The sequence below is a fragment of the Megalops cyprinoides genome, chromosome 5, assembly GCF_013368585.1.
Source record: "Megalops cyprinoides isolate fMegCyp1 chromosome 5, fMegCyp1.pri, whole genome shotgun sequence".
Classification (NCBI taxonomy): Eukaryota; Metazoa; Chordata; class Actinopteri; order Elopiformes; family Megalopidae; genus Megalops; species Megalops cyprinoides.
The window spans coordinates 39,665,111-39,693,021 of record NC_050587.1 but is presented as its reverse complement, the minus strand read 5'-3'; the positions used below and the strand labels follow the sequence as shown (position 1 = coordinate 39,693,021).

The window sequence follows — 27,911 nt, the reverse complement described above, 5'->3', positions numbered from 1 at the left end:
AGGGTTTTTAAGTTTTCAGTTGGATGTACCAAGCACACATGTCAAGGCAGATTTATACACACTTGGTACATACAACCAATCAGTTTCCAGGGGTTTCATCAAAGAATAACCCAGAGGGCCCTTTAAGAGACCAGCATTCAGCCAACTGAAAAAAATGGCAACCACAAAAATTCACGAAGGAAAAAGATAGACACACTTCTCCTCTATGTATTACCTAGTGCATAGCTACATATGCCAGGACTTCTCTGACACACAGAGGAAAGAAAAAAAAAAAAAAAAAACACTGGGAGCTTGTATTTCTTAATGAAAAACAGACACCTCACGTCACTGTTCGACTGAGTGGCAGGCAAGGCCCTCCTTGGAAACCAATCAAAAGCTTTGCTTTGATCTGTGTAAAGTTAGCCCCTCCCCCCATGATGCAAACAAGTGGCAGGCCCTTCCTACCCTTATCAACTGATCCTGGATCAGAGTCAAAATTTTATACTGAACAGTTGGGGTTAGCACTGGGGGTGGGTGATCTGATCTCGGATCTGCTGTTAAGGGCAGAAATTGAGCAAGCAAACATCTACAAACTGATGGGAATTTGCTTCCCAAGTCTATTTTAAAGACAGAATGCGTTTAGCCCTTGGGCGACACATCAGAGAATAGTATTAACACTGGTTTAAAAATGTAACATACAATACTACTTTAACAAAATCAAGTGTTTTTTTACAGACACACTACGTGAGGAATAATAACCATGACAATAATAAAAAGATCTGGCACCTTAATATCGGTTCATTCCAAGGTTTTTTTACATCGTATTTTACAGCCTTATCTTACCTCAGTAATAATAAAAATGAGAAATATCACTACACCTTACACAGGTTCTGCAGAGGCAGTTTAGGCACGGTTAGAGGGCGAGGATTTTCGGGGGCAAGAGAGGCCGAGAGGCACGCTTTCTGCCGAACCGAAGCACGCGGCGGTAATCTCACATTCTACTTCCGAAATTCGGCACGACACCATCATCCTTCAGACGCTGGGATTCAATCACCAATCACAGGCAGCTCTGTACATTACAGGCAGGCGGGGGGTGTAGAGACAAGGAAGATACAGGCAGGCCAATAATGAGACGTGTGGGCACTTTTCCATTTTATCTGTCTTAATGCCATCGATTAACAGGGCAAGGTGAGGACAGCAAGACCAGCCAGGAGGACTCAGGCTGATTTCAAATGTTTGCCACCGACACCCCAACTCACTCGCAAATCAAAACTCCCCCGGGACTGAGAGAGGCCTACAGAGGCCAAGCGGGGCACGCCATTCAGCTGGACCCACACACAGCTCCACTTTACAAACACGACCGATTCACAACCCAGTTCCGAAGGAGGCTCCAGATTCGAGTTAGATGAGGGTCCCATGCACGTGTATGCCTACTGTAGCTACTCAGAGGAGTCCCTCCCTCATTTACACATGACTCTGCACTCTGCAGCTAACGCTGACTGCACTCCGCAGCTAACACTAACTGCACACTGCGGCTAACGCTAACTGCACTCTGCAGCTAACGCTAACTGCACTCTGCAGCTAATGCTAACTGCACACTGCAGCTAATGCAAAATTCTAATGCACACTGCACACTGCAGCTAATGCTAACTGCACTCTGCAGCTAACGCTAACTGCACTCTGCGGCTAATGCTAACTGCTAATGCTAACTGCACACTGCAGCTAATGCACACTTGATGTTCATGTGGTGGATGTGACTGGCTGCTGAGCTGCAGTGGACAGGAAATTCTGACAGACATTCACGTTCAATACGTCCTTTTTTAGGCCGTAAGACTAACGCACTCAACGTCACCTGCAGGGCCTTTTAGCATTTATATTCAGAACTCATGAAACAAAAGCTGAAGAATAAATCAGACAAAAGAAACCTCTTTACTCGCAAGGCTTAAGTCAGAACATTAACAGGACAACCTAGAAAAATCTATACGAAAGAAAAGCCCATCAGCTCTAATGCGCTCAGTCTTATTTCACTTGACTCTTCCTTAAAAATAAACAAAAAACAAAATGGCATATGGCAGGTTGGTCATATAGTATAAAACACTAAGCGATTCAGTCTGAAATGCTCAAACATGGAATGTGATTCTTCTGCAAATGAAGATCATTCATCAACAAGAAAACATCAGTGGGTGGTTCAAAGTGGAGGGGTACAGGATGTGGGATAATGACGGGATTTTGGGGGTGGGGGGGGGGGCGATAAGACCGAGGAGAGGGGAATTTTTGGCAGGGATCTTCAGGGTTGCGGTTCCAATGCCGGGCGTGGTCTCTTCAACCAGAACCCAACTTCTTGACAACCCCCCCCATTCCCCCTGTCAGCTGGTGGGAGAGCTTAACCCAGACTGGTGATGTTGGCCCTCCCACCAGGGGGCGCCACAATGCGCTGGGTGTTGCGCCGAGGGACGTTGTCATCGACTTGGGCACCTGGAGCAGAAGTAGGGAGAGGGAGCCAGACGTCAGGGTCTACGTAAAAGTGCGATCTGTCGCCATGGAGATGTTGGGCGTGACGGGGGGCGTGGCAGTACTCACCCGACAGGCTGAAGCCAGACTGGTGCAGGTTGCGGACTGGCTGTGCCGGCTGTTTGGCAGGAGAGGTCTTGGCGGAGGTTGCCGGGGTGACAGTTTTAGGGGTCACTGATACCTCGCACACTGGCCCATCATACAGACCCCGAGGAACTCCCCTCAGCTCAGCCAGCTGCAGAGAGAGAGAGAGAGAGAGAGAGAGAGAGAGAGAGAGAGAGAGAGAGAGAGAGAGAGAGAGAGAGAGAGCGCGAGAGAGCGCGAGAGAGAGAGAGAGAGAGAGAGAGAGAGAGAACAGTCAAACACATCCACAAACACACACACACACACATATCAGACAAGTACACACACACGCGCGCACACACACACATCACACACGCACCCTGCTGCGGGCCTTTATCCTCTTGTAGACGTAGTCGGGGAAGGGTTTTCGGGGGACGTAGCGGCCAGACCCCTCAGTGGTGTGCAGGTTCCCATCCTCCAGCACAATCTTCCCCTGGCTAATGACCACCAGGGGGGCGCCACGCACCTCTATCCCCTCAAAGATGTTATACTCCACCACCTGGCGCAGAGAGAGAGAGAGAGAGAATCAGAACACAGGCAGTACACCAGACAAACACCCAACCACAAGGGGGAGCTCTTCTATTGAGAGAGAGAGACGGAGAGTCAGAGCACAGGGAATACACCAGTCAAACCGGTCCTCCCCCCATAGTTCCACAGGGAAAAGAGTGACGGGAGGGACAGAGGGAGGGAGGGGCGTGAGGCTGATTCGTCTTCTAAAATATTTTGGCAGCTCTGGATAACTTCTGTCAAGCTAATAAAGCTTGTTTGAGTCCATGAGAGAGGCAGAAAGGAGGGATATAAACGGTACCTTTGATGTTCTTCATTACTCTTCATTACTGTAATGCTGTTGCTTAGATTAGATTGTTGTACAGTGCTTTGGCAATTCGAATGTGTACATTTGTCATGCCAAAAAAAAGCACGCTGAATGAAAACTCGAACTGAACTGAGAGCCAGAGAGAGAGAGAGAGAGAAAGAGAGAAAGGGAGAGGGAGGGAAGGACGGAGGGAGAAAGGGAGAGATAGGAGTGGTTATGGAGAAGGAACCCCCGTAAAATAACAGAATGCCCAGAGACAGCCTGTCTCACAGTGGAGCTCCAGAAAAAGAACAGAGTCACGTGAGTGATTGGCTGACAGTCACGAGGGTTGCTGACATCATGACCCTCTGCATCCTCTGGCCACATGAGTGTCCACTCTCCTTCAGCTAGCACGTGATGCCAGCCAATGGGATGTGAAAAGGCTGTTGCTCTGTTGAGAGTCTGGGCCAATAGGGAGTGAGTGATTCAGGAAAGGCTGAATCCTTGAGCAGAGTGACCACTCCTTCAATGAGGCTATGCAGAGCCTCGGTATGTCTGAGAGCAGCCTGTAGATGTGCTGTTTCTGGGTCACCCTCACACATTCACACTCATTCAGTTCTTCAGCTCTCCCATCTGCAGACTCTGCTCATGAGCAAGTCCAGATCAGGGACAGAAACCAGTGAGACCAGCTGCTGCAGCTACACACACGCTGAGCCAAGACATGGTGCAAAAGGCAACAAAATGCCACACACACACGCACACGCGCACGTCCATGCACACACACACATGCACGCACAAACACAAACGCACGCACGCGCACTCACGCACACACACGTGCACGCACACAGACACATGCATGCACACACACACACGTGCACGCACACACATACACAAGTGCACACACACACACGTGCACGCACACACATACACAAGTGCACACACACACACGTGCACGCACACAGACACATGCATGCACACACACACGTGCACGCACACACACACACAAGTGCACACACACACTCACACACACAGACACATGTACACGCACACACACACGTGCACACACACACACAGTTTCTGGGTCACCCTCACACATTCACACTCATTCAGTTCTTCAGCTCTCCCATCTGCAGACTCTGCTCATGAGCAAGTCCAGATCAGGGACAGAAACCAGTGAGACCAGCTGCTGCAGCTACACACACGCTGAGCCAAGACATGGTGCAAAAGGCAACAAAATGCCACACACACACGCACACGCGCACGTCCATGCACACACACACGTGCACACACACACACAGCTTTCTAATTAATTCAACCCTCTTCAGCGTGGTTACACTTACTTTACATATTTGCACACACACCACCTCCAAGTGACATCTGTTCCACTTCACCAACACCCCAGAGCACACACACCATGGCGCTCACACAGCCAGACACACAGTGGTTCATGCCTGCTACCAGTCCAACAAGAGATGACATCATCAGCCCAGGCCATGTTTCTGGATCTCATAACTCCCATGAATCACCATGAGGACTCCACCCCAGCGCTGGTGAGCTCAACTAAACATCAGCGGTCACAGCCTAAGCCACTTTGTCAGAAGGACGCCACATTTTGAAATAAATAGGAGAAATTATAACTTTTTACCCCACAATTTGCTGCGCAGAGCACGGTTATTAGGAAGGATGTTTTGTGTTGCCGGGAGACAGGCAGGCAATTCTTTTTTTTCCTCTCCGCTGTGGGGCTTGGGCGACTATACGCACCTCCCGGCACTGTGCACATCAGTGCTGTCATTCCAAAGCAGCCCAAATAAAATAAAACCTCAGTGTCATCCAGGGCGTGGCCACGCCCACCCCCCACACCGGGCCCCGCCCGCCACTCACCGAGTTGTGGCTCTTGGCGGAGATGATTTTGGTGACGTCAGGGTCCCACAGCACCAGGTCGGCGTCGGAGCCCACGGCGATGCGGCCCTTGCGGGGGTACAGGTTAAAGATCTTAGCGGCGTTGGTGCTGGTGACGGCAACGAACTGGTTCTCATCCATCTTCCCCGTCACCTGAAGGAGCAGGAGGACCACACAGAGCGCGCTCAGTCTGACTGTGCTGCGGACATGGGTGTACGTGTGTGTGTGTGCTGTCTGTATTTTTGTGTAAGCATATGATTGTGTGTATATTTATATTTTTATATTAAATCAAGTAAATCAATGTGAGTATACAGGTGTGTGAGAACATATGTATGTCTACGAGTGTATGCATATATGTGTGAGAGTGTATGCATGTATATGTGTGTGTGTGTGTGTGAGTTTACACATTTCTTGCTCACCACACACTTGTCCCAGATCAGGGACAGTCGCTCCTCGGTCCCGTTGGTGCCCTCGGGGATTTGGGTGAAGTCGTCCTTCCCCACGGCGCGCTGAGCAGTGTTAAAAGTGCAGTGGGCACTGCCAGTCACCTGCAAGTCCCCACTGCACGGGGCGGGGTCAACGAGAGACGGGTGGGGTCAGAAGTGAGGGGAGGAGTCACAGAAGATGGAGGAGGGGTCAGGGTAATAAACTCTGCCGAGATGACCTCATCTGAAATGGGAATGTGTGTGGCATCTGCACACCGTGGCACGGCAAACGCATGAGTCAGATTTGGCACCGGTGTGGAATTTCACCCCACCAAACATGGTCATAACATTCTACTGCTGTTATGACAACAAGGTCAAAGTCATATATAAAACAACACTATCTATACATGATTCATAACTCTGTCTGCGAGACAATTTCACAAAACTTAAAATATTTAACATAATAAAGCATGCCGCCGGCCTGATAACACAGACATGATAAAGTGTAAAACTCCTCTTTTAAATGAGCAGATTCTTCAGCAGAAACAGCTCATACGCATGGTACTGCATCAGCGATGTGACTCAAAAGGGAGGTATCAGAGGAGGTGATCAGCCTACCAGGAGAGCAGCGAGTTCAGGTAGTCGGGGGTGGTGGGGTCGGGGCTGAGGGGCGGGGAGGTGATGTAGGCGGCAGCCTTCGCCCAGTTCTTGCTCCAGTAGTGGGACCCGTCCGTGCCCAGGCTGGCAGAGATTGGCTCCCCGAAAACCACGGAGCCTGAGGACCAATCATATGGCACGGCAGTCAGTCATGTCACTTTCAGCCAAAGGAGTTCTGTAGCAGCAACCACTCACATGAATATTCATACACAGGCTGGCCTAGAGCACACGATTGGCTGTTGCAAAGATTCTGGTGGCAATCCCACCAATCACGCAATCAGGCTGGTCTCCAGTCATAACTGCTCACCCTCTAACTTAACTGCTTCAGTCACCAAGGGTGCACTACTGCAGTATCTCTGATCCTAGTGCTGGCAGCGGTATCAACAACATACTGTTTACAGACAAGGGCTAATGGGATTCTTAGGCTTCAGGGACAATTCAGTGGGATGAATTCACCATATGCCTTCAATGACTCAATGAGAGGGAACTAATCAGCGCGAAACAAAAAAAAGCAAAGCAGAAAGATCCAGGCTGCATCTGCTCACCTTTCTTCCTTGCCAGGGCGATGACATCAGCGGCACTTTTGCTCATCACCTTGGTGATGTAGAGAGGGCAGTTGGTCTGATTGGCCACGGTGATGGAACGGTTGACTGCCTCCGCCTCCACCTGACAGGGGTCACACAGGGAGTAGACTGGGTCAAACGGCCGCCTTGGAACCTTCCCTCAATGTTGCCATGACAACTCAACAACATCACAACAATGCTGTGTGAGTTCCGCATTCTACAGTTCCAGCTTCTGTTCTGTAGCTCCGACTTCCACATCTGCATGGCTGGAGACACGCTCTCTGATTCTCAGCATTTTCCTTGATCTCTGATGCTGTCTTTCAGAAGTCAGCTCACAGTTTCTGATAATTCCCCAAGAGCAATAAAGAGTTTCAGGCACTCACGATGTCTTCAACATGAAGACAGAATAAATGGTTCACAGACTCCATAAACACTACATCTGAGCGAGATACAGACTGAGAAGGATGAGCTGAAAAACACTGCCACGGTGGAAAGGTTGGGTAAACCTTTCACTTCGGAGCACAAAAGTGTGCAGAAATATCCACTTCTACAGCATGTCACGCTGCATTGCCCAGCACCAGTGGAAATGTGTGGATGTGCTTCTGGGCACTGTGTCTTTCCCTTTAAGGGTTATTTGACCTCTCAGTCTGTCCAGCTCCCCAGGCTGCAGCTAGCGCAGGCTGAGAGTGGGCGTGGTCGTGCAGGTGTGGGCGTGGCTCTCACCTCCTCGGGGCGGCTCAGAACGTGCCCCTCCGGGCCGGTGATGCCCCTCTCCAGAACCCGGTGCTGCTCCTACAGGGGAGGGACAAAACGGAGGGACTGAGAGGGGCGGAGGGAAACCATGTGCCATTACCAAAAAATCAGACAGGGAGGAGCCCTTTAAAAACCAGCGCAGTTTCATTACAGCCCTGGTACCTCTAATCTGAGTGTCACTGCTGCTTCACTCTTTCTGTGCACTGATCCACACGCTGTGGGTGGGAGCTTAGGTAACTGCAGCTTAGTGTTGTAGTTTTACCATTTTTTTTGTCATCTTAGCACTCCTTTACCCTGGGCTGGGAAGCGAAACCAAACCCTGGAGCTCAGACAGAGAGGACATGCAGTCAGAGCCACGAAGTTTACCTCTGCTACGATGTCACCATTCTCAGCGTGGACCTGCGCGATGGCCCCCAGGTCACGGATCACACTGAAGACCTCGTAAATCTGTGCGGGGGGGGGGGGGGGGGTCAGATAACACAGATTAGACGTCCAAGAGGCATGAAAGCAAACACCTCAATCAAATCAGTCACGCAATGCACTAAACATTAAGCTCTTACAATCAGACATTGTGTAAATGCTTCTTTTAGGGTAATATTCTGTAGTGTGTACATCTGCGTATGACAGACTGCACACAGAACATGTCTTCATTCTGAGAAATCAATCTGGATGCCAGACAATAAACACTCCAAATCCGAGGCTCACATAAATGAACGCAAATATTTTAGCTTTTTTGGGAACAAAATAAATTCACAGACTTCCAGCGCATTCTTGACACAGGTGCAAGGATCAAGTCGGATCATTGTGGACTTGGCTTGTTTAAAAATTGGCCAGACAACAGTTTAGCTGGTATCAGTCTTGGACTTTCTTTTGGAATGGATGCAAATTCCCCACGGCAACAGTTCACAGGAAACAGGAAGTCTTTTGAAGAGGGGCTCCTGAATGGTGAATTAATCTTCCTGACAGCATTGGAGAAGGACAGCCCTACTGACTGTACCAGGCCATGCATCTAGGGGGCGCTAGCGGTGGAAGATGATGTAAAATTGCTGAAAGTCATACCTGAGAGTCAGTCAGCTGGAATACATCCTTATAGGCCAAATAGACCAGGAAAGAGTTGACCCCTAGAGACCGAAAACAGAGAGAGATGAAGAGAAAAAGAAGAAGAGGTATGAGAGACAGAGAGAGAGAGAGAGAGAGAAAGAGACAGAGAGAGGGGGAGAGAGAGAAAGAGGGTTTGAATAGGAATGAGTAACACAAGTAAAAAGAGATGAGAGAAAGAGAGAAAAACAGGCTGAGGAGGGAAAATATGAGTGGCCACATGACCGCAGTGTGACGTGCGGGGCGTACCGTGGTCCTTGACGAGGGTCTCCATCTCCTCCTGCACGCCCTTGTGCCACTCGGTGATGTCCACGTGCAGAGAGTAGTCGCAGCAGGACTTGCTGTCTGCCCACTCCCTCCACTGGTCAAATGCAGTCAGCAGGCTCGCACCCGGCTCCGGGACCACATGATCAACTACACACACACACGGACGGACGGACACACACACGCACGCACGAATGAACGGATGGATGGACACACACGCACACACATGCACACGCACACACACACACACACACACACACACACACACACACACACACACACACACACACACACACACGCACACACACACACACACACGCACACACACACACACACACACACACGCACACACACACGCACACACGCACGCACACACAGATAGAAACACATACACAAAGATGTCATCAATGCTTCATCCCCATCAGGGAGATCAGTACACAGCACCAAGTGCATCTCAACCCAATAAATGGATCACAGATGATAAACCAACACTGACAATATTTAGTCAACATCTTCACTTATATTCAAATAATAATATGAATATATGAAGTGCTCTTATCAGTGTGAACAGCACCAGCCACAGCTGCTAAGGAAGTGCATATTTGTGCTGAAGGAAACAGATAAGAGTGCGTGTGTGAGGAGCAGAAAGCGCGTGAATAATGCGTGCTGGCACGCTCTCCCGTTCTTGCGTAAAATCTGCGGCTGCATTTTGCAGCTGCCAGGAATACCGCAGCCGACCCTGCCCGCATCACATGACCCGCTAACACGCTAGCTGTGCACAGTCTGCGGCTTGGCCAGCGGGGGCGGGGCTCTGAATGACGTCACACACTCAGCAGATGGGACGGGAAGCTGGGCGTAGTCAGTCTGCCCGGCCTTCAGCAGGAGCCAGAGCGTCGGAGGGGATGTTTTAAATGACGCACTGACGGCTTTAAGATAAGAATGATCTGTGTTGTAGCCTTGATATCATTATTTCATATGTATATTTCTGAAGACCTTTCCACCTCATGGTGCACTCTGTCAAAATAAAGTCCAAGCTTTCAGCTGTGAGAAAAAAGCAGTGCTGTGGAGCAACATTTGCCTGTGTCAAAGAGACTGCACGACAGGACACAGTCCCTTCCGTGGAGCCTCATCCTGACTCACTCAGTGTAAAGCCTAGATGTAAGTTTGAGTCTGTTCTCTGGCCCTCACGTCTCTTGTGTCATGTGATGGATATGACGCTCAGTACGATACAGATCATGGTTATGTGGGCTCTGCCCTCTGACTCCAGTAATCACGTGGCAAGTACACTGGCGTGTCATTGGCCCACGGCTGGGAGGAGGTGTGGTCTGTATCCCATGATCCCTGTGTGGGCGTGTGTCAGGCAGAACGTACTGATCATGGTAGTGCCGCCCGCCAGGGCCGCGCGGGTGCCCTGGTAGAAGTCGTCGGCGGCAGTCATGCCCCGGTCGGGCATCTGGAAGCGGGTGTGCACGTCAATGCCCCCCGGGATCAGCATGCGGCCATGAGCATCGATGGTCTTCACCCCGCCGGGAACGATCAGGTTCTCCCCGATCTGCCTGAGGGAGGGAGGGAGGGAGGGAGGGAGGGAGGGAGGGAGAGAGAGAGAGAGAGAGAGAGAGAGAGAGAGGGAGGGGAGAGGGATGGGGGAGCAAGAGAAAGCAGGAATGAGAGAGGGAGAGAGAGAGAGAAAGAGGGAGACAGAAAGAAAATAGAATAGAAAATATATATATTTATAAATTTATTTATAAATTATATATTATAAATATAATAAGGGAGTGAGAGAAAGCAAAAAAGCAAGAGAGAGAAAAGAGAGTGGGAGAAGAAGGATGGTGGAGTGAGAGAGAAAAAGGGAATGACGGAAAGCAGGAATGAGAGATAGAAAGAGAGAGCGGGGAGAGAAAGGACAGAAGAGGGATGGCAGAGTGAAAGTGGGAATGAGAGAGAGAGAAAAGGAGAAATAGAGCTAAAAGGAACTGACAAAGTGTGATCTGCCTTTTGAAAAACTACAGGATGCAAAGGGATGTATATTTGTACAACCCTAATATTTACTTTCCTGATTTTGTTTAGCATGCATCTCAGATTAGATCTTACAGTTTCCATCTACAAAGAGAAAAAGTTTTTGGTTGGACACAGCAAAACTAAACTGTGGTCCAACGGTCGCAATTAATTACAATCAAACGATCAGACCGCAGGTAACACTGGAGTGCAGTCAAACTGAATCACGGTCTAACAGCTCGCCTGAATTCCTGTCAAATGGTCAGACTGAATTACGGTCAAATGATCAGTCTGTGGGTCACACGGGATTACGATCAAACAGGCAGAGTGAGTTCGCAAAATGGTCAGAGCAGTCAGAGTTCGGTCAAACGGTCAGAGCGAATTACGGTCAAACGGTCAAGCTTACTTGATGAGGCCATCCTCCATGTAGATGTCGGCATAGAAGGACTGGTCATCATTCACAATCTTCCCACCTTTGATCAGGAGACGGTCACTCTGAAAGAACAAACACCATGCCCGGTCACTCTACGGTCATTCCATCACTGCCTGTAACATGACATTGTGTTACTTTGTTTTCTTACTCCCCATTGGCTACCAGACACACCCCACGGACGCTCCAAAAAGTAGAGAAACCCCCTTCCCCAGGGCCAATCACATTCTCGTGGTTTGAGGAGGGATGTGAAAAATGCCTTTGACACACCCGCACTGTGAAAATTGGAGTCATCTCTCAATATGTTGTAGTATACGATTATTTAAACCTTCAAGCTTACAACTGTCAAATTAAAGCCTTACTAGGTTCTGCTTCTAAAGGGTTGCCAAACATGTATGTTTATGCTTCAAAGCTTCTTTTGTAAATTAGACACATGTACAGGTTATGTGTATCAAATCTCATGCAAATCAACCCCACCACTGAGGAGGTGCATCACAAAAAAAAGAAAAATGAGATCAGAGTCATGTGATGACAGTTTTACACAATGATTTCAGAACCAAAGTTGTTCAGTAAAGAGCACTGAAATGTTGATGGTGCCATAATGTCGACTCCAAGAACACTTCACTCTACGAATGGTAAAATCTTTAAAGACAAATCAAAGCTGACACTTTGTTCTATGGCTAGTTTCGAAACGGACCTGTAAAAAGTTGCGGGTGGCGTTTTGGAGCAGAGCTGTAATCCCCCATCCTGCAGTAGGAACCAGACTCCCAAATCTATCACGTGAAACATGGGTCTGCATTTTACAGGACCTCTTTAACTCAGCTTATGAGGCTGACTATTGTTTTTGGCACCATCTGAGTCCTGACCACTTTTTTTTACAATACGTTCATGAATGTTGTGCCACTCACAATTATAGCCCCGGAAACCAACAGCAATAACTTTGGTTCCACGCCCATGTTGTGCCCAGGACAGATGTTCAGGGCAGAAAATAAGATGGGGTTCTGTTCTGGGGGGCGCGGAGCCAACCCAGAGCCTTTTCCCCTTCGGGCACCAGATGAAAGAACAGCAGAGGAAGTGATGTCACAGGAGTCACGTTCCTGGTCAGGCCAAGTGAGTTCCGATTGGATGACTACAAACACAGTCCCCACAGGCCATATGCTCTGAGCTGCATCAGGATGTAATGTTTCAATAAGAGAGCAGGAGACAGAGAGGGAGAGAGAAGGGGGGAGAGAAAAAGAGGATAGGGGGGAAGGAGAAAGAGGTAGAGAGGGAAGGTAACAGAGGCAGGATGAGTCCTCTATGTTACTCTGCACAGCAGAAAATCCACCGTCACATGCAGAAGGAACGAGCTCAGTAATTCCAGATCTCGCTTCCACATTTCTATGCCAGCGACATCACAGCTTTGAGGTTCCTTTGATCACTCGGCAACGTGCCTTCAGATTAACTTCATCAATAAACCCGCTCCTCACGCCCAATCTCTGGAGCCGCATCAAGCGCCAGAAGGAATCACTCAGTGTGTGATTCATCCAAACACCCAGAGCCTAAGATTCTGGACTGTCTACATCATTGCCATAGTCTCCTTCATTAGTACATGGCAGGTAAAGCCAGTCTATTACCCTGAAAGATTTAACATCCCCCATTTTCCGAGCATCACAGCTGCACTGCAAGGCCACTGTGGACCAACCCGCTGGCATGCGGACAGCATCTCACCCCTACAGCATGTGGCTGGATTACAAGCAACTCCGTAAGTAAGCTGCCCCCATTCAGTCATTTACAATGAGAAGTCTAATCGTGATTATCACTATCGTTATCACCGAACCTTTGTGCAGGAATACAAGAGACACAGCGAAGGCACACTCTTGAAAGGAAAGAAGTCCCACCCTTTACTGGGCGACCTTACTGAATAGGAGGAGAAGGAGAAGAAAAGAGAAGAAGAATATAGATTTGGATAATAATACTGTTAAGAATCATAATAACCATAATACACTTTATTTATACAAAACCATTCATATAATCATCTTACATGCCCTTCCCATAATGGCAAACATATGCTGACTGCGCTGGGGAGAAGCAGACCTGTTATGTCACACTGCTGCTCCTCGCTGTGCCGTTTGCCAGCCCTAGAGAGAGAGAGAGAGAGAGAGAGAGAGAGAGAGAGAGAGAGAGGGAGAGAGAGGGGAGGCCTGCTTCCGTACCCCACTCGTCTCTTGCCCAGAGAACAGGGCGATTCGGTTCATGAGGGCACTGGCCTCTGCAGACAAAGGCGCCTCTGTTCCCTTCTCAATCCTGAGAGAGAGCGCCGCCGCATCCAGCTCCCGGCCTTATAAGGAGACGGGGGGCCGTCTCCCGGGCGGCAGTCAGAGCCGACAGCCGCAGCGGCGCACAGGGGAAAACCGTCCCGGCAACGTCCACATCATCCTAATCACATTAGTCACTCTCTGAGGAGCAGACCGCCCTCACATTCCTGCCGCAGCGGCCCCAAGCCCAGCCCAAACCGCCTTTCCCCTTCCCCGCCCTGAGAGGAAGTGCCCTGCTGGAGTAATTAATTACCTTCGGCACGCGACTGCAGACCCACAATCGGTCCTTTAAAGCAAGCTGCACAGAGAGCACTGAGGGATCTTTTCTCGTCAGGTTCATATGGAGAGGGGCGGCGTACCAGGGGCTGCTGGGGCTGTGTGACTGCCTGGCCACGCCCTGTCACACCCCGCCACGCCCCCTCACACCCCGTCACGCCCCGTCACGCCCCGTCACACCCCGCCACGCCCCCTCACACCCCGCGAAGCCCCGTCACACCCCGCCACGCCCCGTCACACCCCGCCACGCCCCCTCACACCCCGCGAAGCCCCGTCACACCCCGCCACGCCCCGTCACACCCCGTCACGCCCCGTCACACCCCGCGAAGCCCTGTCACACCCCGCGAAGCCCCGTCACACGCCGCGAAGCCCTGTCATACCCTGTCACACCCCGCCACGCCCTCTCACACCCCGCGAAGCCCCGTCACACCCCGCCACGCCCCCTGACAGCCCACGAAGCCCCGTCACACCCTGCCACGCCCCGTCACGCCCTACCAAGCCCCTTGGATTGGGCTATGAAGGCATCACACTTTTGTCGTTTTCTTGTGCCACAGAACTTAGAGAGAGTGAGCAGATTTGGAAGAAGGGCGATTCAAACCTTAAAGCTTCAGGTCCACAGCAAAGTAACATTTTACACTTTACAGACTGTAGAGACGCTGGCTGACACTCCTCCCATAAATGAGCCAAAAAGAGGTTAAAAGAAAACCATAATTTATTTTAAAATACAATGAACCAAAACAAAGAAACCAGCCTAAGAAACCAACCAACCGCAGGGACAAAGTGAGCCTCCTGCTCTTCAGCCACACCTGTAATCACCCTTCAATTACTCAGGTGTGACTCATCAGCCAATAGGCTGGTTCCCCAAACAAGTCACACACGTGTGACCAATTAACCAATGACTGATGCAATTAAGACTTAGGGAGAGGTGGTGAAGGCTCTCCTTCAAACAGGTGCTCTTATCCAGAACAACTTACACAACCATCAATTACAGACCTTGCATGTTATATGTAGCGGGAGTGACCCACCAGGGAGTCAAACCATCATCCCTCTGTAGTATGGGCCCTGTGCCTTACCACTACACCATGCCACACTGCAGGGTTCAGCATTAAAAGACACCCAACACTGCAGCGCACTCACTTTTAATTTGAGCTCCTAAATGGGACAAAAAGCTGTTTGATAACCTATTGATCTAACCTCTTAACCCACATCCTCTGTGTAAAAGGACAATCCTAAATACAGGACAGTACAACAAACACCAGTGACCAGAAGACAAATAGCATAACCACTCCTGAAAAGCACTGACAGTCAGGTACAACAGAAGGTGGTGACTGAACACATTTGTCTTTTTTTCAGAGGATGACAGGGTAGACAGTCTAGACAGGACAGACTGAAATCAGACTGACCAATCACCAACAGGTTGGCCTTTTTTCAAATTTCTTCCACAGCAACCATTATCAGCTTCATCGCTGAAACACTCCCAGGCGATGTCTGGAAGGAGGCCCAATCAGCACGTCTGAATCAGCAGATGGCTGCTGACTTTCCAAAAACTAAACGGGTGCAACTCGACACCACGCGTCCAAACTGACGAAATAAAAGCTATGGCTGCAACTGCAGTCTCGCTCTGGCCAAAAACCATTCCAAAATAAATCAATGAATAAATTACAGGCAAATATTTTGCAGTTCTATTCTACAAATGCACAACAGCAAATCGGTTTAGACTGATTGATTCACCAACTGACAGACAATATGGACTAACACTGTATGTCTTTTTGCTGTGTCAGTCATTCAGTCCAGGCCTCACGCAGAACTGCAGGGAACAGCTAAAGATGAGTTCACTTAGGAGTTATCAGTTCCTGCTCTTCCACAGTTCCACTAGGGGCAGGTCCAAAGGAGCCAGCTTAACAGGCCTGTGATCCACTTCTACTCTTAAAAAGGGTCAAACTACATCGCCCCCTGCTGGTGCAGGTGAGTGACCCCGGGCCACACTGACTGCACTGCGCATTCTTAATCCCACCACAGATGGGCGGGTTCAGGACGGGCGGATCTGTGAGGCCAGCGATCTGGCATGAGGTGTATCAGAGAGTTCATCCTTTTAAACAGATCAGGAATCCAAAACGGAGGTGGGACACACCAGCTCCACGGGGGGGGGGACTACTTGGCTGGACTATACAGCTCTTCTACAGCAAGTGAATGAACCGTATATGGTTCACATCATGGCCCATTAATGGAATCTTTTTGGGAGCTGGGTGATCGCCGAAGGGCTTCTTCTCAGAGGTCCCCTGGCGCGAGCAGCTGAGATAGCGCTCTGTGCAGCGTGTGAGGGGAGAACAGGAGCACAGAGAGCATTCTGGGACACGGTGCCAGTCCCGAGAGGAGTGCGCTGGGGTGAGGGTCGATTTCCATCAGCTCAGACAGGCTGAGCCGTCTCCTAGCAACGCCAGATGCTAATTGAGCCCACAGGAGTTGGCTCCACCTCCTGATAAAGAGGAGGCACATAAGCAGTAGCCCATGCTTTACCATGCTGGACTCTGCAGGCAGAAAACCGCCCAGCCCCTGCCAGACGCCATGCCGAGACGTCGATGAAAGTTTAAGTAGGCCAACTCTCACACGGCGATGCACAAACAGCCATTTCCTGCGCTGCCTTCTCCGCTTTTTTTCAGTGTTTGGCCTACATTTAACTCACACTGGGAAGTGCTGAAACTGTGCAGAAGATAACATCCCGTTGTGCTCTTCCTGAAAAACACACATCAACAGCACGGGCCTTTCGGACGGAGATCGTATGCGACCGTAAGGAATAACCGGGCCCTCTGCTGTATCAGCGAAATGAAGCCTCCATTGTTCCCACGACGACGACTTCCGCAATCAAACATATGCCAAAAACAACTCCTCTGCGAGTGAGGTAATGTTCCCCTCGCTGTTTTTTATTTTCGGCGGGTGTTTTTCTTCACAATGGTTCGGGGAGCAAGAATGTATTTTTGATCCTGGGACTCAGCCCAACGCAGGACTGTGAGTGAGTGCTTTAACTAGGTTACCAATGGCAGCATCTCCCTCCAGGGAACTGCACAGCCCTGATGTGTGCTCCACAGAGCCTCGAAGCTGGCACACTATTGGACGGAACGTCTGATACTTGCCGATATTCGCTCCTTAATGGGTGGGCCTTTTTGTGAAGCATTAGTGTCATATCATATAACTGCCAATTTTTTTTAAAGTAGGCAGTGGGTGAAGAATAACAGAATCAAAGGTGCATTATCTGTGCTTATTTTAGTAACTCCGACAACTGAATTACTAAAAATGCCACCTGTCCTGTTTTAAGAAGACATTAAGAGCACTTTAATGTTTTATGCATGCCCGCTAACAATGCTCCTGCTTGTCTGTCTGTAAAGCTGTCTGGTGGACCAGGCGGCTATGCAGGAGAGGATGCAGGTCTGGCCTCCGTTTCAGTACTGAACGGTGCAGCAGAAAGCGCCTCCGGGAGGCACACCGACACCCCGAGGTCAGACGGGGACTAAAGACGCTGCCACTTCGATTCCGCACGGCCCCTGCAGAGCGTGTGTCGTCTGGGCTGTCTGCACAGCCGCACAGGGACAGAGACAGCGGTGACACCAAGAGCAGCCGAGGCGGCAGCAGCAGGGACAGCAATTACAGTGAGCTTCATGACAGCAGGGGCAAAGAAAGTTACGGTAATGACAATGGAAAAAAATGACAGTAACAGATATGACACTAAATGGATGGAGACAGGAATGGAGGTGAGAGCACCGGCAGACCTCACGGTGAAATGGGATATAGCCAAAGGATTTATCAGACCAGGGCAAAGTGGTTTGCTGTTGCTACTCCACGCGAGAGCTCCATTGGCAGTCTCCGTTTTTCTCCATCTCTCTGGCCGTCTCTCCCTCCATTTGTCGCAGTCCTCCCAGTCTTCCTTCTGTTGGCATCGTTCATGGCATGTGGTGATCAATCAGAGCCCCACAACAGGACACCTGATCTCTCTTTTTCCCTCTTTCCCTCTCCTTCTCTCTCTCCCTCTCTTTCTCTCTCTCCAGTGCTGAGTTCCAGGATTCCACTGGATCATCGCGAAACGATTTTGGAGAGATGCGAGTCCGCTGTAAAAAAAGACGTTAGATTCCAGTGGGTCTCTCCGTCTTCAAAGGGGCTGTGAAAAATTAAAGACCTTTCCGATCCTGTGAGGATTCTGATGAAAGGAATCCGTTCATGACGTTCCAGTCTTTCCAAAAAACACCACTGTGGACCATCAGGTAAGGGCCAAGGACGTTCTCCTGTTCCCTTCAAATTAAGAGATGGCGGAAAAAAAACCTGGAGTGTGAAGCTATGAGGGAAGGTGACTTTCTGCCTTAACTAAGACACCAACAGTTCCCAGCGTGGAAACTCTGAGCAGCTCTTCACTGTGCCCGGCTTTGATTTAACGATGAGGTGAAATGAACATAAAACCAAACTGTTCCACAACCAGTGATTTTCCATGGAGTGGTCTGACCCCTCATAAAATTCCATGTGACAGTTGGAAAGACTACAGTGGGGCTGTACCCACAAGAGCCACAATGTGCTCTCTCCTTCCTGTTTTGGTGTCCTGTGACCCAGCACAATCATTACAGAAAAAAGCAAAACTGAACACTCAATTAATAACCCAAGTGTGTCCAAATGTACCTACTAATGTTCCCGGTGCAAGGGGTCCTGCTACGCATGTGGCACAGATTTTCTGATCTTCACATCTTATGGATGGGCTACCCCATTCAGTGGCCAATGCATCAGCCAATCCAAGCACAATACAGATCAGTGAATCTGCACAGAATCTGCACTGAATGGTATGCTGACTGATAGCTGCACTGCCCCATTCACATTATAGGGCCAAGTGCTGTAGACGCAGCTTATGTGTCATGCGACACATAAAATTAACGTTTTTTTCTGCAACCAATACCTACACGAGCTGTTGCATTACCATAAGGATGTACCAAAAAGAGGCATAAGAGACAGGCAGCAGCTTCCAGCTTTAAAGGAGCCACAGCACAGAGAGTGCAGTTTGCACAGAGAAACTGTGAAACTGTGCGGCTGAACCTGCCTTCAGAGAGACAGAGCAGCGGCTCAGCTGCAGAACAGGCAGACCAGCTGGGGAGGTCACGCCACACGTGTGGGTCAAACAGCACAGCTGTAATGCAGACGGTGCAGGTTTGGAGCAGAGACCGCAGGTTCAGAGCACTGAGCGCAGGTTCAGAGCACTGAGCACAGGTTCAGAGCACTGAGAGCAGGTTCAGAGCACACAGCTCAGATTTAGCACAGGTTAGACCACAAAGAGGAATCTGATATGCAGAGAGCACAGATTTAGAGGAGGGAGCACAGGTTCAGAGCACAGTGTGGTATCTGTTACGCAGACAGTGCAGGTTTGAGGCAGACGGCGCAGGTTTGAGGCAGACAGCGCAGGTTTGAGGCAGATGGCACAGGTTTGAGGCAGACAGTGGAGGTTTAAGGCAGATGGCGCAGGTTTGAGGCAGATGGCACAGGTCTTACGGAGACGGCACAGGTCTTAGGCAGACGGCACAGGTTTGAGGCAGACAGCACAGGTTTGAGGCAGGCGGCACAGATCTTAGGCAGACGGCGCAGGTTTGAGGCAGAGAGCACAGGTCTTAGGCAGACGGCGCAGGTTTGAGGCAGACAGCACAGGTTTGAGGCAGACGGTGCAGATCTTAGGGAGACGGCACAGGTCTTAGGCAGACGGCACAGGTTTGAGGCAGACGGCGCAGGTTTGAGGCAGACAGCGCAGGATTGAGGCAGATGGCGCAGGTTTAAGGCAGACAGTGCAGGTTTGAGGCAGACAGCGCAGGTTTGAGGCATACGGCGCAGGTTTGAGGCAGACGGCACAGGTTTGAGGCAGACGGCGCAGGTTTGAGGCAGATGGCACAGGTTCAGAGCAGACAGCTGAGTCTGTCATGCAGCCGACGCAGGTTAACAGACAGTGAAGCAGTGGAGCGTACTCTGCCGGATGGGCGTGGTTTGGACGGGCAGGTCCCCGCCTCCCTCTCCCTCCAGCGCTGTCCTTGTGTCAGTCTGTCACCTGCACTGCAGAGCCATAAACAGCACCACTGTGCCGGGACGTTCAAGGGGAGCGGCGGGACTGTAAAACCCCCAGCCACTGGCCCAGCTCCGGTCCCTCAGGACCTGCCTCTGCAGCTAAAGGGGACATCACTGCCACCAGCCAGACACGACAGGGGCAAACCTCGGCCTCCAGCCGTTAGTGGAGGAACACCGATGGCCGTCTACTGAGTCCCACCACATCTATCTGACCTGATCCCACATCAGAGCATCTCTCTGCTAATGCCAAACCCGCCCGCCATCACGGAGGCCGTCTCCGGACAGCACGTGGGATTAGCCTCGCAGCCGCGCGGGAGAGGCAACAGTAGACAGGTGGCAAACCACAGTCAGAACGGCAAAAATGAAGACATATTCATACAACATCAAAGGCTCGCCGTGTTTTCCCTTAAAGTTATGATTAAAGAAGTCTTTCATAGTGACCTAATTTTCAGAGGTATCGTGCACTCCCGTGCATATTATTAGACACCCGCTTTGTACTTTTTGCTCCAGCATGTGCGCGTTGTAAATGCGCTGGTTGCATTGGTTCGCTGTGGAGGGGTGGGGATTTGACACGGACCGGGGAGCTCATTGTGGTAAAGTAGAGGCATTACACAGATTATTAAATTTTAGGCATAAAGCGGGCTGGAAAAAAGTTCAGCGGCTAAAATCGGTGCGATTCTGTTCCTCTGAAGATTTCCTAGTTTCCACAGCTGCGAAGCGCTCTTTCAGCGGCGCGCCGGTGCTGGAACGAGGAAGGAAACCGAAGACACGGCTCCCATCTGTTTCTCGCCATTATCCGGACCCGCTATTCTCCTCATACGCCATGATCTCCTGCGGCTTCATCGCGGATATTAGGAGAAAATAGGAGAGCGAGCCGCCCCAGCCCACAGCGACACAAAGCGCGGCACCAGCAAGAGCCTTGCACCCAAAATTAAACCTATAAATAAAATTCTAACCGCATTAACCCGACTGGGCATCGTAAAAATCAAAACCCCACATTACAGCGGATGGGCGGATGCGAGCGATCTATTGCATTTGCCCAACCAGTTGGCCAGCTAGCTACAGCTAGAGCTACATAACAAAAGAACATCACCCCGCCATAGCAGGGATGCATATTTCAAAAGAACATGGCATGCCTTTTCATTCGTGTTTTCCTTTTTCTTTTATCCGTCTTTCTTAAATCATTCCAAAATGCTTTTGGTGTATATGACAAGAGACATCCCCGGGACGTACATTTTCAGAGCGAACAGCATGCATGTTAAATACATATGCAGAAGGCGACAAAAAGAATATACATAAAACTTATGTTTTACTCAGACTCTCCCCGCCACGACCGCTGAAATTGCATTACGGTGCTTGCAACTACGCCGATGTGTTCAGCGATAAACTTGGATACAGAAGGGCAATTATCTAAAATATACACTTCAAATGACACGGTGTCAGGGCAGCTGAGACCAGTACAGCTAGGCTGTTTCTGTTTGCTAGCTGCACGCATTCGTATGTTGCCGGTGCAGGATCACGGAGCGTATTCTGCAGAATGTGCAAGCGACCCTTTTACCATTTGCTGGGTTGTAGGTAGTCTTATTCTAATTTGAATCTTTTATCTGTAGCTAGCTGGCTGTTCAACGGTCAGACACATTGTAGCGAGCTTCGACCGTTACAGACACCGAATGTTTTAAACATTTTTTGACGTTTCTACAACGACATGCATACACATTTATTAAGAACTCACTGTAATGCGAGGAATATTCTTCTTTCCCTGATAGCCTGACATCTTCACCGTTGTCTTTTGTGCTTCTCAGCGAATCTCGTTGCTCCCGTCACGGGCTATGAAAGGAATGGATGCTCAGACCACCGCGGGTTTGAAAAGAACGAATGCTGGGATATTCTTTTCTGTCAAAAACAGCCGAGAAACAGGGACTGAATCCGAGACGAAGCTGCTGTCACTTGCAAAAAGGAGGCCACTGTCGCCGTTTGCAGAATCGAGAAAGGCTCCCGGCTCCAAAGCAGGCTATTCCCCCTTTCTGTACCGCTGCAGCAAACCCATCCACACCGACTCAGAGGCACGGACAGATTTTCATAGCGGAGCCCCACCGTGCATGCGCAGTGCCCCGCCCTGTAAGCCAAGCCCTCCCCGTTTTTTCTCAATCTTGGAAAGAGGGAGGGGGCAGAGCGGGGGTATACAGTATTGCAAAAGCTCCCATACCTGATCTGAATGCAAATATGCCCGCATTTGCACATTGTTCTGGTTGTAATTATCTCCCATTGGACAGACGGCGCCTCTCAGTTACTGTTAAGCAACCGAGGAGGCGCCCACGGGGCGACTTTACAATGCATGACATTAATTACGATAACGGACAAACATCAGCCAAATCAGATTTCAGTCTCGGCTGAAGAGGAAGAAGTTTTCCATGAGGGGAGGTAACCAAAGAGGGGATTAAACAAATCGAAGCAGCAAAAACCAGCCAAACCCACTAGCCCATTTTGTGAGGGACAATGGGAGGGACAATGATGTGGTTGCCATAATGTCCAAGTGCAGAATAAATACCAGTATAAATATAAATAAAAATATAAATATAATAGATGGCAAGTGAATGTCAAAGACTAGCCTATGACGCCCAAGGACAGTAACAGTGGAAGGGGGAGAAAAGAGAATTTTGGAGAATTGATGAGGGCATGGCGTGACATGTGTTTTAGTTAATGAAATATGTTAATGTGTGTGTGTGTATGTGTGTGTTTTGAAGGGGGGGGGGGGTGTAAACCATTGAAACCCAGACTACAACCATCGATACAAAACAGAAGTGGACCCAAACCCAAGCAGAGAAACAGAGAGGTTGGGGGGGGGGTGTTGTGGAGAAAACATCTCCAGTTAGTGTGATTAACAGGGGATGGGTCCAACTATGAATGCTTCCACAGACTCCAAGATCAGCCAGATTGCAAAGAGTGATATAGAGCTTCTAAGTCAAGCGAGAGGTCCATGAGCAGAGATACATAGAGGACAGAGAGAGAGAGACCGCCTTCACAGAGAATCTGTCAGAGCAGTGAGATTCAGAGGGAAGAGAATAAAGTGGGAGGTATTTTTAAAAGAATGCCAAGCTGCTCCCTCGTTACTCCCGCTGCACTCTCCCTGGGATGGGCATCTGGACCCAAGACAGGACCTGGGCATTGTCATGGCCATTTCTGTCCTGCAGGGAAAGTTTTTAAGGGTAACTTCAACACACCCTTAGATGCAACCCTCACAGAGTCTAAAATTACAAAGGGTTTTAGGCAAGATATTTAATATATTTTAAGAAGGCTATTTTAACATTATATATGCCCTGCCTCAATATAAATAAAAGTACACAAATGAATATATTAGAAATAACTTTGTGATTTCCTCAGTTCAAGGAACAACATAGTGACATCAGTTTAATTTGGCCTGTATTTTACTGAGCACATTTACATTCAGAAAACAATCTACTCTGAGTACGTTCAGAATCGGGCGTGATGTAACATTATATCTGACTTTATTTCTGAAATTAGTTTATATTATAAGAATGTATCAGGAGTTGATTACCCATGTTGCGCATTATGAACAGCTGACACCGCAAATAATTAGCCAGTTGGCTTCTTTTTTTCTTACTTGTGATTTATTTACTATTGCAAGTATTTAATTAATCTTACTGGTAAAACTAATTGGCCTGAGTTGCAATACTGTCCGGTCAAGGTTTCGCTGCTCCGCCGTCTGGAGAGGTTTCCCGTGTCCACGCCGCAGCGGGTCGCTATCGATCGGCGCTGCGCAATCTCTTTGCGCTTTGCGCACTCTCGGCCAAGGCGCTGCAGCAGCATCGCGGCTCACGCGCGGCGTCTCGAGGCGCATTTTCAGGGTGTGTCTCGCGGTCAGCTGGAGATTACGGGCAGCGTCTCGAGGGAGACCAGTTACCCGCACTACAGCGCGCGCGCCATCTCCGCTGCACTGCGATGAGACGCAACTGTGAAATGACTGATGAGAGGCGCATAAAAAGGAGCAGCGCGGAACAGCCTTGTCCCCGTGTAAACTACAGTTTTCTGGGTTAGTAGCCTATCTTCTGCAAAATTCCCCACCCTAAATGTCAACAGTATTATCTATGTTCACTACTACGGGCAGATATTTTCTAAAGAAAATCAAGTCATGTACTTTGCTCCATGGTAGGGTTTCAGAAGTGTCATGATTCAAACCGAATTCTGGGTACAGGTAAAGGTTGATGGCTATTTCTCCAAATTGCTGGACACAGAAACAGGAAGAGAAGAGTACAGCTTCATGGGAAGCACAGGTGGCCATCGGTGCATTTCACACACACAGATATCTGTGAAAGAGGGGGACTTGAATCAAAATTAAAATCCCTGATCTGCCCTCAGCCTCTTCAGACATGTGTGGGAGAGCCTGACGCATCTAGTAAACAGCAACGTGCAGACTTTAAATTCAGGACTGGGTGGCAATTTGCATTTCAGAGATGTTAGTCTGTAGCAACTGTTATGCAATCACTGGCATTGAAGTTTGCTGTTACGAGGATTTCTGACTTCTAGGTGGTAAACACACCTCATTTCCTCACATACTTTCATGAATAATTTTGAAAACTGTGTTTTTATGTACAGATGTACAAGTCCAATAGCAGAGACTGCAGAAGTGTTCAAAGTACTGGTGGTGGCTGTAAGTTCACGGCCACGGCCAGTCGCACTTAATATGATAAATGCTACTGTTGTCTCTGGATGAGCACAATGTAATTTTCTGAGTAACATTCTTGTGCAAATTTTACACACATCACGGTCATTGAACAGATACTATCTCTCCAGAGACACTTACATAGGTTATGATTTTTACATGTTATCAGTTGGGTATGTACCGAGACAACTGCGGGTTAAATACCTTGCCCAAAGGCACAGCAGCAGTGCCCCAGTGGGGCACTGAAGCAGTAAGCTCTTGGTTATGAGCCCGGGTCCTTACCACTGTGCTACACGGCCACGCTTTTTATCAGCAGTCACTCATTCAAGTAAATTGTCTCTAATGTCATCTCAAGATGTCACTGCGATCACAGCTGAAAGCTGCCAGCCACGCAGCCTGAGAGAGAGCCTTCAGTTTCACACCGATTCTCAGCCCCTACCAGTGTTCATCTGTGTTCTGGTTGGCTTCGTTCTGTGTATCCCGGGATGCACATGGGTGGGATGTGAGTGAGTTTACGCATGACCGGGCCCATCCATTCACAAAGTCTGACCCAGATGTTAATCCCACTCTTGCTTTTGTTTCAGCCTTTTTCCCCCTCATTACAATGGGACTTATTGCTGCCAGCCCCATTAAACAGTGAAACAGACGCTGGGCTTGGAGTCATTTCCATTAAACAGGGGAAGAGGCTGAGGTGGTTAAGCGTATCACGTGATGTATGTGTGTGTGCGCAAATGCAGCCAGTCGAATGAGTTGTGTTACAGGGGATTTACAAATTGCATTCAGACACCTTGAGAATGAATACTCTGTGTGAATACGAGACCCAGGGGCAGTGCCTGGCTGGACAACTCATCTCGTATTGCTTCCGTAAGCATCCAGCTGAACGGTGCTAGACGCACAGCATATTACAATGCAGAAAGGTGTGTGCCAAGTAAGTGAACAACATTGAGCTTATTATTCCTTTCCATTTCCACTGTCACACACGTGTTCAGTTGTAACTGCTAAACTTTTGCAGAACACCCCTTAGTGCCTTTTAAATGTATTTTATGCGCTGTGAACCAGGGGTGGGAGGCAGTTTTTCGGGGACAGCTGCGGATATTAACAGGGGTCCGTTGTTGTTGTCCTCTGTTTGTTCACAAGGCATCATGGGTAATTATCCTGTGCTCCTCCAAAGAGGAGGTCCCTTCCTGTCAGTCAGCTACATGCACTCATGTTCTTGGTGTTACGGGAGTGTCTGCTTCAGGGGGGCAAAATGGATGAAAACAGACTCATACCACTGGGATGCTACATGCAGGTTAAATGAATCATGACAAAGCTACAGCACCATTTCTCAATAAGCCGCACATTTATTATATGACTTTATTGTATAGTGGCATGTCAAAACATAAAAAGCCAAAAACAAATACATAACACGATCCAGTGACTGGCCCCGTATTTCTGCTGATGACGTCGCTTTTAGCCAATCACCGACTAAGCATAAACTTCACCCTCCGGTACAGGGCTCATTGTGAACGTTCCTATGAGGACCAGCCCAGCACGTACAGAGTTAAAAGGGAAAGTGAAACAAAGGCAGGGCCTCAGGAAAGGGGGGGGGGGGGGCGATTCTCTCCTTTTTGCTTTAGTCAGTTAAACCATTGCCTTTATGAAAGGGCGGGGCTCATCCGCGCGTCCACATACACGGACCACCGACAGAAGTTAACATGTACTGCATGTTTACTGTAAGAAAAACATAACACCTGCGGCGTACGGAGGTACTGATGAGCGGAATGCAGACAACTGACAGTCAGTTACCTCTGCACATTTCCTTCATGGGTGTGACTACACAGACAAGTATGTCCTCAGTGTGAGAGGAACTTCCGGAGTGATGCCGTTAAAAATGATTTTGTTTTTACTTGAACGCTGTTGCGCTCTCAGACATTTTTTGAATGGCAAATTTAAAATCTCTTTGCAAAATGAATGTGCGTTAGAAAGGGTTTCGTTTGGAAGAAAAAAAAACATACATAGAAAGTATCGTCACAGATGTACGCACAGCATCCTTGAACATTCATTCACACGTCTGACCGCTGTCAGTAAAAGCCTGATAAGAAGGCACCAAGACTTCCAGTGAGACTCCGCACAATATCAACACACCCTACCTGATCGTTGAGGTTCTGCAGCGCCTCTTTCCCCGTGCTGGTCCGAATCTCGACCTTCTTCCTGCAGGACTGGGTGGAGATGTCCATCTGCTTGTCAATGACCCGGCTGTCCGCCCTGCCACTCCTGCCCGTAGGCAGGGAGTCGAAATCCAGGGTCTTGTTCTCGGTCGAGCCCTCGACCGGGCAGAACATGCCGCAGAATTTGGCACGGGGCTTAGGGCTTCCCGAGCCCATGCTCTTGAAAAAGGCAGGCACATCTTCCGTGGCGGACATGGCTGGAAGCGGGCTCGTCCCCTGCTGCTGCGAATCTCAAAGCCGGGAGTGAGAGCAGTGACCGCCTCGCCAGGCAAAGTGCAGCTGGTCGTCTGTCCGCCGTGGAAGTGCGGCTCAATTAAGCCTCTCCGATCTTCAGCGCTACAGACGGGGGGAAATGGCAAATGCGATGACTATTAATCAAATATATACCATGTCTGTACCTGTTACTTCTTGCACGGGTTTCCGCTTTGCTCGTGTTTGCTCAGGCTAAATCATGTGTCTGAAAAGCTATCAAAACACGGGCAGGAATTCGGATAGTTCTGCACCCTGTATCTAACCGGTCACAAAATGGATACAACCATTTTCACTTTATGCATCGATTGATATGAGCAATATTATCATTCCCCAGAGACAAAATATCCCAGGAAAGTAAATACAATCTGTTGCACACACTCACTCATTTACATATGCAAAGACAGGGATGCAAAGAGAAGGAACCGTCAAAACTGACAAGTTACGCAGCAATGTGCGCAGTCTTTTCACAGTTTTCACTTGCAAACACAATCTTTCATTACAGGCATAAATTACAGGCTACACAGACAACGTCAATCACCGACAGACCCACGGAACATTAACGCTCGAGGAGAGGCGGAGTACCATGCAAAAGACGGAAGTAATTCCGCTGGAGAAGGAAAGACAGAG

At 49.2% G+C, this 27,911-nt stretch overlaps 1 protein-coding gene across 3 annotated transcripts; it reads right to left on the bottom strand.

The window, feature by feature from the left end:
* Window positions 1-264: 264 nt before the first annotated feature.
* LOC118777535 (dihydropyrimidinase-related protein 2-like) lies at window positions 265-27,911 on the bottom strand. Of its 3 annotated transcripts, XM_036528564.1 has the most exons (15): window positions 27,867-27,911; window positions 26,955-27,368; window positions 11,467-11,555; window positions 10,437-10,621; window positions 9,051-9,215; window positions 8,763-8,824; window positions 8,070-8,150; window positions 7,674-7,742; window positions 6,933-7,053; window positions 6,349-6,505; window positions 5,725-5,866; window positions 5,288-5,458; window positions 2,933-3,112; window positions 2,560-2,725; window positions 265-2,454 (listed from the first exon to the last, which is right to left on the bottom strand). In XM_036528564.1, the coding sequence occupies exons 2-15, from the start codon at window positions 27,225-27,227 to the stop codon at window positions 2,363-2,365; spliced, it is 1,953 nt and encodes a 650-aa protein (XP_036384457.1). In that variant the 5' UTR covers window positions 27,228-27,368; window positions 27,867-27,911; the 3' UTR covers window positions 265-2,362. The 3 variants fall into 3 exon arrangements, with proteins under 3 accessions (XP_036384457.1, XP_036384458.1, XP_036384459.1); XM_036528565.1 differs by lacking the exon at window positions 27,867-27,911 and having other exon boundaries at window positions 26,955-27,421; XM_036528566.1 differs by lacking the exons at window positions 26,955-27,368; window positions 27,867-27,911 and adding an exon at window positions 21,874-22,200.

Excerpts from the sequence above, each read along its gene's own strand:
- LOC118777535 (XM_036528564.1), bottom strand. The coding sequence starts at position 27,227 with ATGTCCGCCACGGAAGATGTGCCTGCCTTTTTCAAGAGCATGGGCTCG. Across the intron at positions 7,054-7,673 it reads TTCTGAGCCGCCCCGAGGAG|GTGGAGGCGGAGGCAGTCAA; the intron begins GTGAGAGCCACG and ends GACCCCTGTCAG. Across the intron at positions 6,506-6,932 it reads CGCCCTGGCAAGGAAGAAAG|GCTCCGTGGTTTTCGGGGAG; the intron begins GTGAGCAGATGC and ends ATTGGTCCTCAG.